Here is a 21,651-nt window from a genome sequence, read left to right as displayed (position 1 = left end):
CTGAAGCAGGTATGTGTGTGTGCGTGCATATTATATACACACATACATAAATATATGTGTATGCATGTATATATACATGAGCAGGAGCTGAAAAGTTCCTGGCTTTAAGGGTATCACGAAAGGCCTGGTTGGAGGCCCAACCTTCTGAGTTCTTTTACAGGGCTTAGAAAAACTGATGGACTGCTGCAATAAGTGTGTGAATCTGAGAGGGGAATATGTTAAATAAAATCATAATTAACTGATCCTCTTTTATTTTATTTTACACAAAGCCAGGAACTTTTCTGCACCTCCTTACAATGCATACATGTTGGAGATATAGTTGATAGTAAATATCAGTATGGGTGAGGAGGTAAATAAATAGAAATGATGCAGTAAGGAGGAGGTGATAAGTGGCAGTGCAGGAAGGATGGGAGGGGGGGGGGCAGTATAATTAACCTGTAGATAGATCAGAAAATAGGGAGACAGCTCTCTACACAAATACATACACATAAGGAAAAGAGCATAAACCAAAACACTTTCATTAACAAAAACAAAACTTAAAATTAAACCTGAACATGAATTCACACACACATTATGCGGAATCCATCATATCTGACATCCAACTTTTCCGAACCTGTACACATGTATGCACAATACACCACTGAAGAGTTGATTAATAATCACTGAACTCATGGAATATATGAACTTTCCAGAAACCTTTTTTTTGCTACTAATATATGTAAATATATACAAAAATGTCTCTTAAAACAAGTTAAAAATTATCTTAAAATATTTTGTAGAAATCCTGATAGCTATTTGAAACACACATACATGTACAGACGTTTTGCTCTATTTTGTGAAAAGTACTGTATCAATTTTTTTTTCTTTTATGTTTTGCTCAGGAGAGAAGGTAATGCCCAGGACTTGCCATAAGGTCTCCAAACCTGGTGGGAGGAAGGGAAGTATCCTTGAACTAGAAACCTGAACTGAATGCCTGAAACCAAGTGAGCTCTGCTAAAGGCACCCAAGGTGTTTGTTGGCAGTGTTAAGCTGGGGAATCAGCCAGGGCAGGATTTGAACTCAAAATGCAAAGAGACAACAAATATTATAAGGCAGTTGGTCAGACTTTTTATAATTCTGCCTATCTATCAACCTTTGAAAGATGAGAGGCAAAGATGACCACATCAGGATTTGAACTTGGAGTGCAGAGAGTTAGAACAAGTATCATGAAACATTCTGCTTGATGGCATAACTACACCACCAACCTGCTGCCTATACTAAAAAGTGTTGAAAAGTTTCATCAGATATCTTTGACCTAATTACTGACAAATTTATTACAAAATCAAACAAAGGTGAATGTGGCATGTATACTTTAAAGCTATCCATGACCCTTCCCAGATACAATCAACTTTTATCATATGACTGCAGATCAAGTCAGTCATTAAACAAGTATGACTTGGAAATATATATTTTGTTCAATATTCATATACAATGACAACTTTACATTTACTGCTCAGAACATTCAACAGATCAGACAGAATAGCTTCACTTAAGTGTAAAAAGTGGAGACATAGCTATATGGTATAGACAAGTACATATATAAGGATGTGGTTAAGAAATTCATTATGCAGTTAGATGGTACCAGGTTTGCTCTCAGTATATATGGCAGCTATTTTCTGTTATGCTGTTGCACTCATGATCACAAAATTGTGGTCTTGATTTCTGAACCAGTAGTGCATAGTATTCTCGAGCGAAGCACTTCATTTCACATTGCTCTGGTCCACTCTTATTTGTAAATGGGCAACCTTGCAATGGACTGTATATTTTTATACAAGGCTATATATAAAAACAAGTTAGCATTAAAGTGAAGGTTTATTCAGTACTATTTAGTGAAGTATATATTAAATAATTTTTACAAGGAAAAGGTTGATAGTGTCTGGTGATAGCAAGCAAGCAACAATTTCAAAGTTCTTGTTAACCTTTTCCTATTAAAAATATATATATCTTTTATCTGTTTCAGTAATCAGACTGCAGCCTTGCTGGGGCACCACATTGTGCTGGAGCACTGCCTTGAAAGAATGAAGTTCATTGACCAGTATATATATATATATATATATATATATATATACACACACACACACACACACAACAGGCTTCTGAACAGTTTTTGTCTCCCAAATTCCATTCATGCAAGACTATAGTAGAAAACACTTGACCATGATGCCATGTAGTGGGAATGAACTTGGCACCATAAGGTTGCAAAACGAACTTCTTAGCCACACAGACATACCTACACTCCCTCTATCTTTCTTTCTCTTCCTCACTGCCTCTCTCTGTATATATGAATGCATATCAAGAGAAAAAAGTACCTATCAACATCATACAAAATAACCACATTAAATAAAGTAAATGCCATTATCACCATCATCATTGTTGAACAGGTTTTTCTAAGGCAGTGTTTTATAGCTGATCTCCTAACTGCTCCTTTATAATCACCCACTAATCACCATATTATATTAGCAGTCCTTTAATCCAGCCTGTCACTTGTTAAAATCCTTTTAATCAAGCAATTAAAGCAATTGCTGGTGAGATTCAGCCAGTGAACCCACTTATATGTTCTCCTTAACAGCTCTAAATTAAAACAGCTTCATTTGTATAAGAAATGTATATTACAATATTTACATTATTTACATTTGACGGATATTTGTCCTAGTCTTGTTTGTTGTTAGCACAACATTTCTACAAACACAACTACCCCAAAAACATACTATCCACTCCAATTATGAAGAAAAGAGAGGATGAAACCAATAAACTCTCCACAGTCTGTCTACTCTATGTGAAAGGCCTCACCGAAAAGATACAAAAGATATGCAGTCCATATGACATCAGGACAGTATTTAAAAGCAATACAACACTTTGCAAATATCTCCTTCGAGTAAAACGACCAATAGAAGAGAATATGACCAAAGACTACACGTACTCCGTCCCATGCAGCTGTGGTAGGTTATCAAAGGTGAAACATGCTGCCCCCTCAAAATAAGGGTAGACGAACATTGCAAAGCTGTGACATGAGATATTGATAAATCAGGTATAGCTGATAATGAATGGAAAAATGGAGACCACCTTCCCCTGAGGGATGAAATTAAAATAATAGACAGAGAACACCACCGGAAAATATGAAAATTAAAAGAAGCAACACATATGCTAGGGCACAACAACCTTCTAAGCAGACCGAGTGCAGATATGAATAGCATATGGGAACCGGTATTAAGGAAGGATAGGAAAATATTAGATTTATAATCCCTAAAATTAACTCCATAATTGCCTACGGGCATGTGGCATAGTGATTTAGAGCACAGGCTACTAACCCCAAGATTCTTAGTTCGATAGTGACCTGAATAATAATAATAACATCAAAAAATACCTTAGGAATGAGAACCTAGATTTGAAATTTCCCCAAGACAGCTGATGAAGGCTGGAGGGTAATCAGCAGAAACGTCATGTTAACAACAAACAAGGTGAGGACAAATATCTGTCAAATGTAAATAATTCCTCATCTCTTAAATATAGAACTAAATGTATATTGAAAAGAGACATTACTTGATATTAATAAATGCAATCAATTCCTTCCCTATTGAAATACACTTTAAAATGATATGTTAGGTTCAAAATGAAAGTTGTTAGCAAAACATACATGAACAACAAACAACCTCACACATACAAACCAATGAGAGAGCTTCTCTCCATAGTCATTCAACTGCTAAAAATAGTAGGCAAATTTTTATAAAATCATACACTGCTACCTTTAAAAAGAAGCACAAGTCTCTAAAAAAATAAGGATGCTTATAGCATGAGCCCTTGGCCATAGGTCTACTCAATCAGGGCTGACCTTGGGCTCAACAACATGTGCGCATGCATACACACACATAACAAATATTTTTTTTAAATCATAAAATTTTTCAGCATATGATCTGAACAACAAAATGTTTCAGCATATTTTGAAAGATAGGGATATTTGAAGAAAGAGGCCTCAAAACCATTTGCAATCTATCCAAATCCTGTCCAAAAATAGTTTTGATTTTCTTCGGCCAGGTACATATATGAGAAATAGAGAGAAAGAAGCATCCTCACCTGGTGGCCCAGTGTATGGTCGAGTGTGTGAAGAATCTGCAGGGTTGGAATTAAAGGTGGTAGGAGGTGCTGCAGCAGCCGTAGCGATCTTCCGTGGGCTGCCACTCTGAACAGTTGAACAACTATCGTTTAGACTTGGAGCATCCTGAAGCATTTCATTCAAATCCTTCTCAAATGTGTCCTCCTCATTGTCCGGTGCACCATTAGAAACAGCACGTTGGGGGGTTTCAGCTGACATGGCTTCTAAAATAAAGAAAATCAAATTTGACACATTTTAAAACGTGTGTGTGTGTGTGTGTGTGTGTGTGTGTGTGTGTGTGTGTGTGTGCGCGTGCGCGCGTGCATATGTTATAAAAGCCACAACTATGTTCAAATCATTTTTATTTTATTTTTTATGGTTTTCCGTAAAAGTTACTTATTTTTCATAGTTTAAAATATTAATAGTCCTAACTCCATCAATACTTCTAAGTTCTTATAATCTTATCTGATAACATACACTATAATTGGTAGTCACTGAATATAATGTAAGAGAAACATGACAGTGTTTCGAATGCATTCTCTTGTTCTGTCTTTAAAAAAAATTACTGATTTGTAATATTTTAATTCATCACTGAAGTCTACTAAAAGCCAAACTTTAACATCATTGAATCTTTTACCAGGCATTTTAAAAAAAGACTTGTAACTAATATATGTGATACTACAAAAACAACTGAACAACTGATATCCCTTAACTTATTAGTTAATCAATCAACTAATGAGCCAATTTTAGGTGATTGCATTTGAAAACCAAAACAAGTAAAAATAATCAGTTAAAAATATAGATCTCTGTAGAACAAGATCTCAAAAGTTGAAAATAAACTGGAGTCTTATGAAATACCAACCAGGTGTGTGAGAAAAGTTTAACAAATAATTAATCACTCATTACAGAACAACATCATCAAAAATGTACTTGGGTAATTAACACTGTTGACATCTCATTCATGTGAATTAATATACAGAAAGGTGATGATACACTTCACACACAGAAGAGAGGTTCTATTTTTTAAAATGTTACAAATTTGGAATCACCTGATGAGACCAATATTCTTCCATTAATGTACAAATTAATATCACAGCTCAATAATTACATTGTTAATATTAGTCTGCTTAAAAGCAACAAACTCGCAGAATTATTAGCATGCCAAGCAAAATGCTTGGTGGCATTTTGTCTGTCTTCATGTTCTGAGTTCAAATTCCACTGAAGTCGATTTTGCCTGTTATCCTTTCAGCGTTGATAAAATAAGCACCAGTTGAAAACTGGGGTCAATCTAATTGACTGAAATTGCTGACTTTGTACCAAAATTTGTAATTAATATTAGTCTGCCAAAATTTTCTTTCAATTGCTTGTTGAAAAAATGTAATTCTTAACAGTTTTAAAAATCACAACAAAGAAAAATATCTAAAGCTGATTACATGTGTGTATGATTCTAGCCACAAGAGAAGTGTTTTCTTCATATAAAAAAATTAGTTAAGTCCATGTAGGGAATTACTGTAGTATTTTGATAGTTAACAAATAAAAATTAAGGATATGTAACAATAGTACATTAAGCTTTGATGAGATAATGAATAATATGAAACTTAAAACATCTACTATAGTTTTCAATGAGGTCAAGGCAATAATTAGAATGATAAAAGTGGATTTTAAAAAAAAATAAAATCATTAATATTTACTTCAGAGCATAGGGTAAAATAAGCTGTGGATAGGTTTGATTAAGACCCTTTTATGTTCTGAACTCAACTCCAAGCCGAATGGCTTTCATTAATGAAGACAAAATATAGTATGAGGTTTATACTGACATCAATATAACAGACAATCTGAATTTTCTAAATCTGAGGTTTTGTTCCTTATGCATGAAATTAATATTTACTAGTCAGAGTAGACATGGTTATGTGGTCAAGGAGTTTGTTTATCAATGACATGACAACTTGAGCAAGTGTCTAGTATAGTTCCACACCAACCAAACTCTCCTGAGTGGATGTGGTAGATGGAAACTCAATGAAGCCCGTCATATATGTGTGTGCCTGTGTCACCTTGTCATGACATTGTATGAGGGTTGTAAATAAGCATTACTGTTGCAGAAACAGTATAGTTTGCTTCCAACCTTCTATGGAAGCATGTCTGGCCATGGGGAAATATTACCTTGCTTAGAAACAGGGAAGAAATTGTAACAGGAAGGGCACCCAGCCATAGAAAATCTACCTTAGTGAATTCTGTCTAACCTATGAAAGCATGGAAAAGTAAATGCTATCATTATCATTGTTTAATGCCCTCCTTCCATGCTGGCATAGGTTGGACAGTTTGACAGGAGCTGGCTAAGCAGAAGCCTGCACCATACATCTGTTTGTTTTGGCATTGTTTTTTACAGCTGGATGCCCTTCCTAACACCAATCACCCTACAGAGTGGGCTGAGTGTTTTTTACATGGCATGAGCACAGATGGGGTTGGTTTTGACATGCTTTTTACAGCTGGATGCCTTTCCAAATGCCAACCATTTTGCAGTGTGGACTGAATATAAATTGAAACTAAGGTGGCAAGTTGGCAGAATCATTAATATGCCAGGCAAAATGCTTAGCAGTATTTCATTTGTTTTTAAGTCCTGAGTTCAAATGCTTCCAAGATCAACTTTGCCTTTCAGGGTTGATAAAATAAGTACCAGTTGAGTATTAAGTCAGTTGATACAATTGACTTAACCCTTCCTCTAAAATTGCTAGCCTTGTGCTAAAATTTAAAACCAATATAAATTTAAACTAGCATGTAAGTTAAATGAAGAATATATAGGCCCAACCTGGAAATACTGATACTAGCAATCAAAAATAAACCCTTATACAAAGTATGCAGTGGGACTTAATCTAATCTTATGTTTCCAGTATTCCATAGTGAATGCTTATTTTGTTGTTGATTATTTTAATAAAATTCATTAACTATTCTTATCACAGCAAATAATTGTATCATCAACAGCAGAAGCATTTTACATTCACTTTTCCATTTTTAAATGAGATGGGCCATTTTTCTGAAACTGTTTTATAATCAGAAACTCTTTCTGTTGCCAATCCATTTCATCACATCTTATGACACATGGGGAAGCGGTGTACTTGTTCTTAGTTTGGGACATATATGGTAAAATGCAAATAATTGTTTCTATAGCCTTTTTTTTTTCTATCATTATTAATAATACTGTTTAACTTCTATAAATAATTAAGCAATTGATCAAAACCAATAGATTACTGGGAGCAATAAGAAAAGCTAACTATTTACCAAAAATGTTAAAGAATATTTTTTTAAACCAGCTTTCAAGCAAACAGTCAGCAAAAAAATTGTCAAATTATTTCACTTTAATTAACCTCCCTAGAGTAACTAAGAGATTTTTAATGTCACAAGTAGATCTACAACAGTCTCAATTTCTGACCAGCAACATTTAAACAGTGAAAAAATTAATATTCAAATATGTGCTTTCTCTCGGATAGATTTCAGCTTTAAGCAAAGCAATGCAACAAACAGCAAATAAATAAAATAGATAGCTCAATAAAAATAATACAGTATTATTTATTCATTCTTCTTGTTGAGCCTCAGGTCAACAGCAATCATAAAATAGTAGCTCAAAACAATCGGATGTTCACTGTTCTTTGTTCTTCATTGTTTCAGATTTAGTATTTAGTATTACGCATTCCAGAAATAACATACAAAGTAGTTCGTAATTTCTACATACACTAAAGGATACAAGAAACTGAAGTACTTTTTAGAATGAAAGGATCAAAAATTCTTCAAATTGTCTCTTTTTATGATGTCTATGCAGTCTAAAATGAAAAGCCAGGTCAAAAAATATGATACTAGAGTTTGAATTATGTTGATTACATCACTTTATAAATGCAAGTGAACAGTTACTTATTCCTGCACTAATATTTTTTAATGGAAGGCGAGCTGGCAGAGACGTTAGCATGCCGGGCGAAATGTGTAGCCATATTTCATCTGCTGTTACATTCTGAGTTCAAATTCCGCTGAGGTCGACTTTGCCTTTCATCCTTTCAGGGTCGATAAATTAAGTACCAGTTACACACTGGGGTCAATGTAATTGACTTAATCCATTTGTCTGTCCTTGTTTGTCCTCTCTGTGTTTAGCCCCTTGTGGGTAATAAAGAAATAGGTATTTCATCTGTCGTTACATTGAGTTCAAATTCTACTGAGGTCAACTTTGCCTTTCATCCTTTCAGGTTCGATAAATTAAGTACCAGTTGCATACTGGAGTCGATCTAATCAACTGGCCCCCTCCCCACAAAATTTTGAGCCTTGTGCTTAGAGTAGAAAAGAAAATTTTTTAATGGCATACATTTGTATGAAATTAATTTCAAGTCCTAATATACATTATGAATTTTTTTAATGCAAACATATTGTATTTTTAGATAGGAGGATTTAATAGAAAAATAGGAGTGTAGATTACAATGATTCAAAAACAAGTTAAAAGGGAGAATGAAATTGTTTCTAACATAGGCACAAGGCCAGCAATTTTGAGGGGAGGAGGTCATCATCTCCAGTATTTGACTGGTACTTTATTTCATCAATCTTAGAGAACAGAAGGCAAAGCTGACCTCAATAGAATTTGAACTCAAAACAATGAGCTAGAAAAAATACTAAAGCTGCCAGCTAATAATTGTATTTTTTCTTTTACAAGCCAGCAAAATTACTGAAATTATAAAGGACTCGAATACAAACCACTGGTCTTTGTTTCAAACTTTGCTACACTAAGTAGATTGTGTTATACAGCTAAAGATGGCATATGACAACTTCCTAAGTCAGTCTAGCTGAAAATAGGCACCTCACCGATTTACTGATTAATGGTAGAGAATATTTCATACAGTAATATCTATATTGGCAAAAGTCATCTCCACAAGTTAGCTTGAATTAATGCATGTCAAGTAGTTTTTTAAAAATAATTAGACACACATGAAATTGTATTTTTTTTCTCATTGTACTTGGAAATTAGGTCTGTAAACCCAGCTAAAACCAGACCAATTTGCTTTATAAAGAATGAAAGAAACAACAAATAAAACAAACTACATGCTAGAAATAACCACATGCTGAACCAATTTAGCAGTTTTCATCTATTTATATCGTTAGAAACTAGGGTTTTTTCAGAACAGCCTAGAAAAACAATCACCAACTGGAAGACAGATATACTTGCACAGTATATATAGATAACCTGCAGAAGACTACAAAAATTGATCTATCCACTCTGTCTGTCTCTCTAACTCTATCTCTTTCTCTCTTTCACACACACACACACACACACACACACACACACACACACAAAAGTAATCTATACAGACCATTAAAGAAGAATATTTCATTTGCTTCAGCAAAAATTGTAACAAGGAGTTATATTGTTTATTGGCCTTATTCATCAAAACATTTAAATAATTTCGAGAATTTTTTTTCAAAAAAGTAACCAACTGCTCCTTCACAAAAGTCAAAACCATTACCCTATTCAAAGCAAAGAAACTGTTGGTATGTTTGAGAAATTCTCAAAGGAACAAAACAGCTTTTCTTCCAGGATGCTGTAAACCATACTTCATGGGTTACCTGAAGCCTCTCCTTTTATCAACAAGTAATGAGCTAAGAACATTAATAAGATAAAAATGAATACTTAGATAGCCTAAAGGAAAATTATTGAGTGCTATATAGTCTGTTGGTGCTGCCAACCAAAAAAAAAAAAAAAATGTAATACTTAGTAACTACTCTACATTGTTTTTCTAGCTTTTGTTTAAATATTTTTATGTCAAAAATGGAAAAAAGAAATGGAAGAGATATACACTCCACAAAATACAATGAAAGCTACTTGTTTAGGAGAGCAGTAATCATCATCAATTAACATTTACATTCTCCTGCTTTCATAGATCAGATAAAATTTGTTCAGATAGGTTTTCTGTATCCTTACCACCAATCAATATCCTATTTCCAATCAAGGCAATAGTCCCCTTTGGTCACATATGTTTTTCATGGAAGACTAGCAATGAACGACATCATTTGGATGATGGTGATACTCATTTTTCAATCATTGCATTATGTCAAGACAAGGGTACATGCAAACACACACACACACACCCTTCATCTTTTACTTGCTTCAGTGACAGGACTGCGACCTTGCTGGAACAATCGACACCTGTACTTATTTTCTTAAAGTCTGATACTTATGCTATCATTCTCTTTTGCTGAACCATTACATTACCAGGATACCAAATTCACTCAAGAAGCATTGGTAATTCTGAAGCTATAGTAGAAGACACTTGCCCAAGGTGTCACATAGTGGGACTGAGCCTGAAACTAAATGGTTAAGATGCAAGCTTTTTGACCACACAGCTAAATCTGCACTTATAACTCTAAATAAAAAACTGATACAGTGTAGAGGAGACACTTTACACCTACAGACAGCATCTCTTGTACAGGTATCATGATAAAATGCACCTAGTCTATGCGGTAAAATAGTTGACTATGGGAAAAGCATCCAGAAGTAAATCCATGTTAAAAATCAAAGCCTGTCGTACACGATGAAGACTGACAGAACTAACCAACCCATACCAGCATGAAAAAGACATATGTCAAAAAAAACAGAAAAGAGGATTACCATTAGAGATACAGGGCTGAGTAAATTTGTAAGTAATTCACAATGGCAACAGTCAAGACACACACCCAGTTCTCCTGTCTAGGAAATGCAGAGGTAATTCTCATTGTCGTAAGCAGTAACAACAAATGTAATTGATGGATGATACACTAGATGACAACTTTTAATTTAAATCCTACCATAGCTTGAATAGATAGGGTTCTACATGGTTAATTTACCATAGTGTACTATGAGGAGGGCTTCAGTAAAAACTAATATTTCATCATGCATATTTTACCTTTAAAAGTAGTAACACAAACAGTAGCAAACATGACTAGATTAATTAGAGCATCTAGCCTCAGAGTACAAATCATGTCTGAACTAATTTATTCACCTTTCATACAGCAGTAATAACAGAAGTATCAGCAAGCTATTGCAGTCATAACAATCAATTACAAACAAAACCAACCTTGCATTTTGATGTAAGAGAAATCTTGTTATTTATTGTTACCTACATCCTGAAATGTCATCCTAATCTGAAACTGTTTCTAAATTTAAATAGCTGACAATTGGATCATTTTTGCTTGTTTTAATTTTAAAAGCAGTATGTAATCATCTGAGACACTGTCCCTATTCTCTCATATACTCACCTTCTTGTACCTTGAGAGCCTGTCCTAACAACTCATCACCACCATCTTTATCTCTTTTTCAGCTACTCCCACTTACCCTTATATAATCTGGTGTGACCATGCACCTCCTCTGTAGCAAAGCACTTGTGCTTGGCACTCTCAACACAAGAATAAAGCCACCTCTTTCAATAATACACCCACACTCAGTTAAGGCCTTTTTGCATTGTCTTGCAAGTTATTTGGCAACCTTACTAGGGTTGGTGTACCAAAAGACACCCAGTACACTCTGTAAAGTAGTTTGAGTTAGAGAGGGCATCCAGCCATAGAAATCATACCAAAGCAAACAATGAAATTTGATGCAGTCCTTCAGCTCACCAGATCCTGTCAAACCATCTAACCTATTGCTAGTATTAAAGATAAATGTTAAATGATGATGATGATGAAATGTAATCATCCATCTATACATCTAGAAAATATCTTAAGAATTAGCTTGGGAAATTTCACCAACAGAATGGAGAGAATTATTATGCTTAACTAATCTACTGAATGAGTCTTAAATGTGTCAATAACATACATTTGTCTTTCTATTTTGTCTCATACACCCAGCTACAACCCTCAAAAAAATGTCTATTTATATTTTCTGTTAATTCATGTTGCCTTTAAAACTATCCAAAAGATGCAAAGTACACAATTTAGATACATCTGGTAATAATTTTCATGAATTAACTAACCCTTCATTCTTCATATACAACTTACATCTTGGTAAACAGCAGACCAAACACACCCATTCACTATTTTCAGTTACAAGAGCACTACACTGTTGATTTTTGTAATATATCTATTAGAACCAAATTCAATAACAACAATGGGTCCATAAAAAATGTACCCATTTTACAACCCAATAATATGAAACTTGTCAATTTTCAGTAACATACAGCATAACCCACCAGAGCAGTATTTACTTAATGCTAATTTGCCTACCTATCTATAAATATATTGTATCTATAGATGAATAAAGTTATATAGCTGGAAAACAGCATAGACAGAAGACTGAAGACCTGAATGAAGACTACATAAGCAAATGAGACCTCTTCTATCTTCATGTATAGGCTAGAGAATATGGTTACTGTTACAGTATGATTAGATATACAATTGAGTTCTATAAGACTCAACACTTCTTTTATCCACACTAACAGAAACAAATGTGCTGTAATTTTATTGAGCTATGTATAGGGCCACTGAGAACAAAGATTCTAAAACACAAATAAAACAATAATTTTATGGTATACAAGCCACCAATAGGCTAGTGACTCAGCTATCTGCAATTAATATATGCCATATAGATAACACATACCTTCCCTATTCAATTACATATTCAACTGATTTCATTCTGAAATGTCAATGAAATTTAGACAAAAAAATCTTAGTCCTGAACATTTTTATGTTAGCCTCAAGAATTTATATGAACAGGATATTTGGCAAACTTCCATTCTTTGTTTCTTTGTTAAATATACTGGATGACTAACTCTTTGTGCTGCTTTGAAGTATAATACCTTATTATCCCACCTTTCCAATTAAAGTGTTTGCTTCCTTTAGCTTCGTCTTCAGTTCCACCACCTTGCTACTTGAAAGACCTCAGCTTCATCCACAAGATTAATCCGTGGCTATCACTGCTTTCAGTTTCATCTCACATGTTGATCAAATCTGCACATTTTATCATCATTTGAAGGAGCTTGACATTCCAACAGCCTATAGTGATTATAAACAACTGGCAACTCAATACAATATCAAAAAGAGTGAAATAATATGAGAAGCAGATGATGTGTCACTGAAACTGCTGTCTGGCAAAGATAGACTATTTTAGCACTCTCACTAAAATCTACAACAGTAAGGAGGATTATACATTTCAAATAAAATATAGTATTCAACAGGGTTGTGCACTTTCATCAACTTTATTTAACTAACTGTTTAACTGGGTGATATCCACTGTTCTTCTTTGGTACAACAAGATTCAAGCTATCTCTATATATATAAAGCTGATGTTGTCCGTGTAAGGCAGGTTTGGTAGCCTTCAAATAACACTATCTCCTCCAAGACCCTGTGGTGCAAGTTGACCAAAATTGAGAGTATGATAAAAGAAGGCTTGCTCTTCCTTCCGTAGAAGAAAAAATTCAAATCAGACCAGGTTAACACCAAAAATTATTTACATCAAAAAGGTGCTTTCTTTCTATGAAAATCCCTATTTTTTGAATGCTGTGTCACCATTTTTTGGTGTATTTCAACCAGAAAAATGTTCACTTAAAGAGAATAACAAGCTACATAATGCAAAATTTTTACTTTTCAAAAATTCCAATTCTAAAGGGTCAAAACAAACCCAAGCAATGCCGGGCGATACTGCTAGTGATAAATAAATTTTTAAAATTTTGTCTGTACTTAATAACATTTCCCTTCTGAGCTCATCTAATATTGACCTGAAAATCATGATGGAAGACTTCTTGAAAGCTTTGAGCTAAGTCGGTTGAAAGTTAAATGCAGTCAACATCTACATCTTATGAGCTGACTTTAGAGGTGACCAAAGTTAACAACATTCAAAGCAAATGGAGGAGTTTGTTTACTTTGGCTCTTTCTTCCTCCAACAACAGGTTACTTCAAGAAACAATTGAGAAGCACATTATAGTAGCTTGAACTACCATCATAAGATTGGAATTTGTCCTTTGATCCTATAGGGAAATTAAGCTCTGCACAAAGATCCCTATATTCCATTCATTGTAACTGTAAAATGTGGTTCTAATCAAGGAACTTCATCATCTGAAAGTATTTGACAACTGGTGTCTGAGAAAACTATGATACTGTCTTATTGACAAAATGAATCAGATAATCCTTAAATCAAGTTTAACCTAACCAGAAACAGAGATGGTTCAACTGGATAGGACAGCTTTGTCTACAAAATGAATGATGACATAGTAAATAAATCCCTGTTAACCACAATTCCACTGTGGTGTGGAAGGAAACACATTTCTTTCCAGACTGCCTTCTTAACTGTGCATATTTTGTGCTTTCACTGAACAAGTAGCCAGCACAGATCAAATTACCTCATTGGTTTTACAGTGCATACTGTAAATTCCAAGATGTCCTATTAAAACAGAATAAGAGATAGATGTTAAAGCTAAAAAATGACCTACATCATGAAAACACATGCTTGCATACATATAAACTCACATTCATGCAAATATATGTTACGTACATAGCTATTGTATATCTTTCCCATCTGGCTACACTTCAGAAGAGTATTGATCTTGGCTACAACACTTGCAACACGTTACAGATCAAAGAATAAGGTTTGTACTATCAATAGGAATTATCACTCACAGAACATCAATAACTACCATGTGGTAACAAACAGTTTACTGTACACATGAAATGCATCCAAAGAAGGAATAGCAGTCAATCTCCTATCAGATTCTAAACCAATGTTACACAAAAATTTTATATTACATTTTAACTACAGAAAATTTGATAACAATAACCTTATAAAAATGTGTTATAATACTGACAGACATTAAATCACCCACAAAGACAAGATATTCTAAAAACCTTGAATCTTATTTGAACTCCAGAATATTAACCAAGAAAAATTCTAAAATGTTATTGCTATGTTTATTCAAAATGGTTAACTCTCAGCAGATAACAATATTGACTCAGACAGGAAAATTGAAATATATTTTATCAGAGTTCCATTAGAAACTGAAAGCTCTGTGAAATAAATATATTGCTGATGAAAAACAGAAGTGTGTATACTTTTGACTATCTCTACACAAAAATATATACACTGACATTTATGCATAACCGGACAGAAAGTAGCATAAAAGTTGCAACACAGTTTTTATCTTATTCGTCAAGCCATAATAGATGAAAAGCCAATCCAAAAGGATTGTGAAACATATGATTTAGCAAATCAATAAAAAAAAATATAAAAATAATAGCAACCAAGCTAAAATATAAACATTTTAACAATAACAATGTATCTTAGCAATTTTATAAAGAAACTCACATTTTGTCTGTTGCTAGTAAAATGTTGATATTTCTATACTAAAAGGAGATATATACATTACAGACAAGAAGTATAATAGTGTTATTTTGTTTTATGTAAGAGAGTCAATAGAGGATGGACAGTGTTGGGGATTCTTGCAAGCCCTACCAAGACGGTGCCAGTAAAGGTTAAGCACGAATATTGCAGATCAATGTTTGCAGAAAAAGTATGAAATTTCAGTGGAAGTGCTGCAAATAGAACCATCTTGATTGTTAAGTAGAGACAGGATAATTCCAAACTGTTGATAGAGACTATCTTGGCAAAGAATTGAAAGGCGCTGCAGCAACTTGGTAGTTGGGAAAAATTGCAGGCTATGACCAAGGGAACCTTTGCCTTTCTGATGGCAACCTTGCAGTTAGTGTGGTGAAGGACTTCTTCAGGTGTTGTATGCTTATATGGTGTTCTATGCTTATACTATTGCAGTAGTATGAGAATAGAACACTGCATAACTGCATAAACCACATGAGATTTATGGGCTTTGAATATGAAGATACCTGTCTAGAAAGATGGTTTCAACCACTCAGCTGTCTCATGTGGATCAGTGTAACTGGCAAAAATTGTAGAGTCCAGCTTGGATTTGAAGATGAGGAGCAGATCAAGATCACTTGGTGTGTGAGTTTTATCAGGGAATGGGTAGAATGGAGATTAATAATATTTGACAGGTGAGTGTGACAAATAATTTGGCTTCTGCACCTGCAATGTCAATGTAGAAGTTCAAGAGCCAGGAGGCTGATAAAGTTGAGTGGTAGGAAGAATATATTTTACATGTGTACAGACAGCACATTTGGGGGTGGGGCAAAGTTGAAATATAAAATGTAGCCAAGATTAAGGATAGAAAGTGTGTCTGTAAAATAGGAGCTGAAAAATCAATTGGAGTAAGTATAATTTAAGAGTGTCATCAGTTCATGATAACTGGAGAATGAAAATACATTGAGATAGCAATCAGTAGACAGCAGATATACACAGGATAGAGGACTATGTATAGAGGATACAAACTGGGTGAAGAAGTGTTCTAAGTTGATTTGGAGGTGGGGTAGGTTAATGGTTTGGTCTAAAGACAGAGGCTGTATTCACAGTTATCGCAGACACTATGGGAGCAGTGAAATCAACACAGTTCATGAACTTCTTGAACAGCTACAAGTTGATGGCTACAGGAAAACACTGGCATGGAGAGAATACCAGAGGGATGACATTCTGGGGAGGGAGTACTGTGGAAAATGGTTAATGTGGGGTCTGAAGAGAAGATAAGTGGATCATGAAGGCCTGAGTGGAAATCGAATAAGATTAACTATGTCTGAGGAACAAAAGTCATTAAGTTGTAAAAAAAAGCATTGTAACATTGTCAGGAGACTGCTGACTGTGAACCAAAGTTTGGCAAATGCCAGTTACTTAGGTGGCCTTTTTTTTTTTCATCTTTTTCTTGAGTATTGTCTAGGTTGTCTGTATATGGAAATTTAGCACGGTCTGTACTAGATAAGGCAGTAGTACTCTGTTCTGAGTTTAATGCAGGATTAGTAATCGCAGGAAGCTGAACTATTTTCTAGTTCTGAAAAGAAGGACCAGTCTTTATGATGTACCCTTTTGACAGGTAGAGGATGCATCTAGGAGACCACTTGACCCACTACATGCAGTAAGACCACATGAGATAATGTAGCATCTGGGAGAGGATGACTTGGAACTAAATGATAATAGTGTAAAAAGCAATTGAAAGCAGGCAAGATATGAGAGAGAGAAGAGGAGCCAGAGACAGACAGACAAAGACTATAAAAAAAATATGTTACTACTAAACAATTAGGTCAGGCCTGAGAATGTTAGACTTCACCATTAGCATGATGCAAAAAAAGATTCAACCAATCATTGCATGGAACAACACGTGAAAAAAAATTGAACACAACATAGTCCTCCAGGTTAAATTGATATCATCTTCATCAAGAGGAGTCTTCAATTGAAAAATAGATAAACATTTTTAGTGTTATACCATACTGCAGTATATATCTAAAGATTTTTAGTCAACACTGTATTCATAGACAAATGCAGATGTAAATATCATGTCTTTTTTATGTTCAATATCTTCATGGACAAAACACAAGAGGTCAACTAAATTAGTTTCAGTTTGTGTTAGTATTTCATCAGCCACTGTGTACTATCTTTAACTATCCACAGAGATATATAGATCCAATATTACTTATGCTCATAAATCCAATATTACTAAGGGCTTTAAGTAAACTAGGCAGACTAATTTGCATATATAATAGCAGCCAGAATGCTTTGTACATTTCTTGAGCTTTCTTGGCAGCAACACCCTACAGAGCAATGTCTGAATGGCAGTCTTCCTACCACTACCTTGATAATCAGAGAAAGCATTATTATACAGGACACTGCTGGAGAAGCAAGGATAAAACATCCAGCAATTGCCTTCTCTAGAAACCCACACATGAACATACAGGTATTGGTAGACCAAGAAGAGCATATATCAATCAACATGTGGTAGACACTAGATATCAAGCTGAGGATATGAAGACTGCTATGAAAAATTAGGACATTTGGCATGGAAGAGTTGCATTAGTCTGGGCAAGTCGCCCAACTAGATAGATAGAAAGGTAGCCAGTTCATTTAGTAAATTACTAGTGCATTAATAGTGCTTTGTTTCATATATATATCTACAGGCTTTTAGTCAACACTGAATGTATAGACAATTCATTAATCAAACCTGCTGCCAAGAATGTATTGTATGTATATACAAGGTAATCTATCCACTTTACTTTAGGCACTTACTAATAGTGGGTTTAAAAGCATGGTTTCCATAGACACTTAAAAAAAAAAAGGCACTATGTTGCTGATGAAATCCCATCACACTGAAAGTAGTCAAGCTGATCCCTTTTTTCCCCCCAGAGATATTGCATGGCCAACTAAAGCCTTGTGAGTGGATTTGGCAGACAGAAACAGGAAGAAGCTCATCATATATATATATATATGTATGTATATACATGTATGCCTGTGTCTGTCCCCCACCACTGCTTGACAGCCGGTGTGTTTACATCCCCATAACTTAGTCATTCATCAAAAGAGACTGATAAAATAAGTACAAGCAAAAAAAAAAAAAAGTATACTGGGGTTGATACATTCAACTAAAATTCTTCAAGACAATACCCCAGCATGGCTGCAGTCTAGTAACTGAAACAATTAAAAGATAAATGATATAAAGATAAGGTATTTACATGTCTATACATGTAGTGTTGACTACAAAAATTTATAGATACTTTCCATTGTACAGTATAACTCTGAGAAAAAAAAGTGTTAGTCTGTGTTCTATATCTGGCCAAATAGATAAGAAGCTTGTTTTGCAATCTTGACATCTTGAGCAATTGTCTTTTGCCACAGCCTGGGGTCAACCCAGGCTTTGTGAGTAAAACTGATAAAATAAAAACTGTAGAAGCCATCAAATGGATTATACCAGTAAATCAAAGGATCAAACAAGTCAAACACTGTATCATGGGTATTCTGCCAGAGGATTAAGATAAAAATACAAGTGTAGAACTCCACTATTTATGCTAGAGCAGTTCTTCTCAATATAAGCAGTTATTGCTTCCTGAGGGATGGGAGGGGCAGCAGAAAATTTTATATGAATACTAGGGACAAAAAGGGCAGCAGCAAGAGAAGATAGAGTTATCTGTACAGTTTTTTCTTTAAATATCAACTTTAAATGTGATTTAGTAAAGAAAAAAAAAACATATGCTAATAGAAAGTTGGTGCTGTGGTGAGTAATCACTTGTATTAAACTAGTACACAGAACTAAATTACTCTAGTCTGATATTACAAGTATTTACATTAAAAAAGGGAGCAGGCATTGAATTGTAGCAAAGGAACATTGGAAAGAATGTTAAAAAAAAAAAAAAAGGTTGGGGTAGTAGTTACAAAAATCCCAGAAGCACTGGCACAGTACAATGAATGGGTAGGTTCGTTAAGGAAAGAACTGGAGGATTCATTATCAGAACAAACAACAATGAATTTACTTTGCTGGTAAATTCAATAACACTCAGGAGTTTCCAAGAGTAGCTGTAAAATATATCTCATATCTGGCTACCCTCACAGAAGTAAATCCCTGAGTTCTAAAGTAGAAATTGCATCTAGTGTCAGTGGCAAGTAGAGTAATATGCATTGTTTGAAAACAGAATGCAATGCAAGAATGAATCTATATTTACCTGGTCAACAACAGTGCATTAACTGCTTAGACAATATATTAAGGTTTTATTTCTCATAATATTTCCACTAGTGAAAGAGACAATTCAACAACTAACCAATCAGATTGTACATGAAAAGTACTGTGTAAGAAATTATCAAGTGTTTAATAGCTGTGTTACTGAAAGTGAGAAGAGAAAAATCATGGAAATTTCTATAAGGTGTCTCTTTCCAAGACAATACTTATATCTTTCTATTACAACCTAAAATACATTTCAATGGAAAGAAGTTATCATACAAGAGAAGAATCCAACTGAAGTGGTTGGTGTTATCTATATCCTATCCAACAGCATACACAATATGTACCAAGCTATTAACTAAAACAGGTAAAGTAAGAATTAATGTGATTTCTTCTACTGTAAATCTAATTATATGATGGGGATTTCTAACTAATGTGCAAAATACATGCTATTGAGCATTTCATAAAATTGTATCTGTGCAAAAGAGGGAGAGAAAGAGAGAGGCCACATGTAAAAACCTGTTTGATAGTTAGTTACCATAGCAATAAATCACGCTTTCCTGATTTAAAAGTGCAATTTTTTATCTCATTACAATGACAATGGAAACAAACTTCTCAATACACAATGAAAGACTCAACATCAACAGTAGACACCTTTATATTTTGACATTTTCCCTTAGTTTTAATAGAGGCATTTAATATATTTCATACAATTCTAATTTTGTTTGTTTGTTAATGGATTACTCAGAGAAAGGGTTGCAGCTCTAGTGACCTTTATAGGCCCTTTTAGACTGATATGATTGATGTAGTTGGCATTCTGTTTAAATATCTCTAGATTGATATCTGTATTTAATGCAGAACTAGACAGGTAAAGCAGAAAATTGGCAAGATGAAGAGGAGGAGAAATGCAACTAGCTAGTTCAGAGTAGCAGTGGCTATTGTAGTAACAACAGAAGAGGGAGATAGAGAGAAGGTACAGTGCTTCTGTGAATTAGAGGTTGAAGTTTGTCGGTGAATGAATTTTGCCAGAGAATCAGATACTCAGACTCCTGTCTGGCTGGTTAGGAAGGCATGTGCTGCATTATCAGTACTAATGTAATAGCAAAATTAGTGTAGACAGCGGACCTGTGACTTCCAAATGTATGTATTATAAATGGCTTAGACATACTAAGAAAGAAAGCCTAAAAACGAAGATCTAGCATGTAAAAGAAAGCCACCTGTCACACCTCTAGCCCAACTAAATGAAGAATTGGAAAGAGATGCTGGTGAGAAAAGACTCATATTCTTCTTGAGAAAAGAGAATTCTGAAGGTGAGTTGCCAGCACAAAGATAATGTAACTGTTGCAATTTTGTAAGGGAAAAAACAACAAAAGAAAAAAAAAGACAGCAACTGATCAAAGCTGAAATATTTTGTGTTCAGAAGCCTAATCTTTGGGTAACAGATTTGGCAATCTATATATTTGAGATTGGTATGAGAAATCTTTAAAGATTGGGAAGAGTAACATTTGTAGAGATAAGGATTTTAAATGGCTAATAAAATAAGTTAGCATGAAAACAGGACAGTTTAGGCCTCTGGTGAGGCCTTTCTCCAAGGAAATGGAATAAAGATCCTGCTCAAAACATCAGTTCTCACCACATAGCATGGTACACAAAGTAAAACAACTTACTCATCTCTGACAAACACCCAAATCTAAGATCGATAAACAATAAATATTCTTTGAGTATGATATAATAGACCTGTTTCATTTGTAGTTCAACATAAAATGTTTGATTACCTATAAAATGTGCTTATAGTCTGTACTATCAAAACTATCTAGAGCTATTTAACATGTATATCATTTTGCTGTTTATCGTTTACTTTTATCAAAGCCTTGCTCTTAGCAAAAAACAAATTTCTGAGTGGAATTCTTAAACATAAAATTCAAAACTACCTCTTATAAAGAAATACAATGAAATACGATTTAAATTTTGTTTCTTAATTCAAAAAATAGC

At 34.3% G+C, this 21,651-nt stretch overlaps 1 protein-coding gene across 4 annotated transcripts in view; it reads right to left on the bottom strand.

Moving 5' to 3' along the window:
* LOC115211598 (arfaptin-2) overlaps positions 1–21,651 on the bottom strand; it is a 106,088-nt gene that overhangs the window by 54,669 nt on the left and 29,768 nt on the right. For all 4 annotated transcript variants that reach the window (XM_036502941.1, XM_029780170.2, XM_029780171.2 and 1 more), the window contains exon 2: positions 4,111–4,353. In XM_036502941.1, the coding sequence (XP_036358834.1) occupies positions 4,111–4,348 (238 nt within the window). In that variant the 5' untranslated portion in view covers positions 4,349–4,353. The remainder of the gene's footprint in view (positions 1–4,110; positions 4,354–21,651) is intronic.

The sequence above is a fragment of the Octopus sinensis genome, linkage group LG5, assembly GCF_006345805.1.
Source record: "Octopus sinensis linkage group LG5, ASM634580v1, whole genome shotgun sequence".
NCBI classification, from domain to species: domain Eukaryota; kingdom Metazoa; phylum Mollusca; class Cephalopoda; order Octopoda; family Octopodidae; genus Octopus; species Octopus sinensis.
This window is presented reverse-complemented; position numbering and strand designations above follow the sequence as displayed.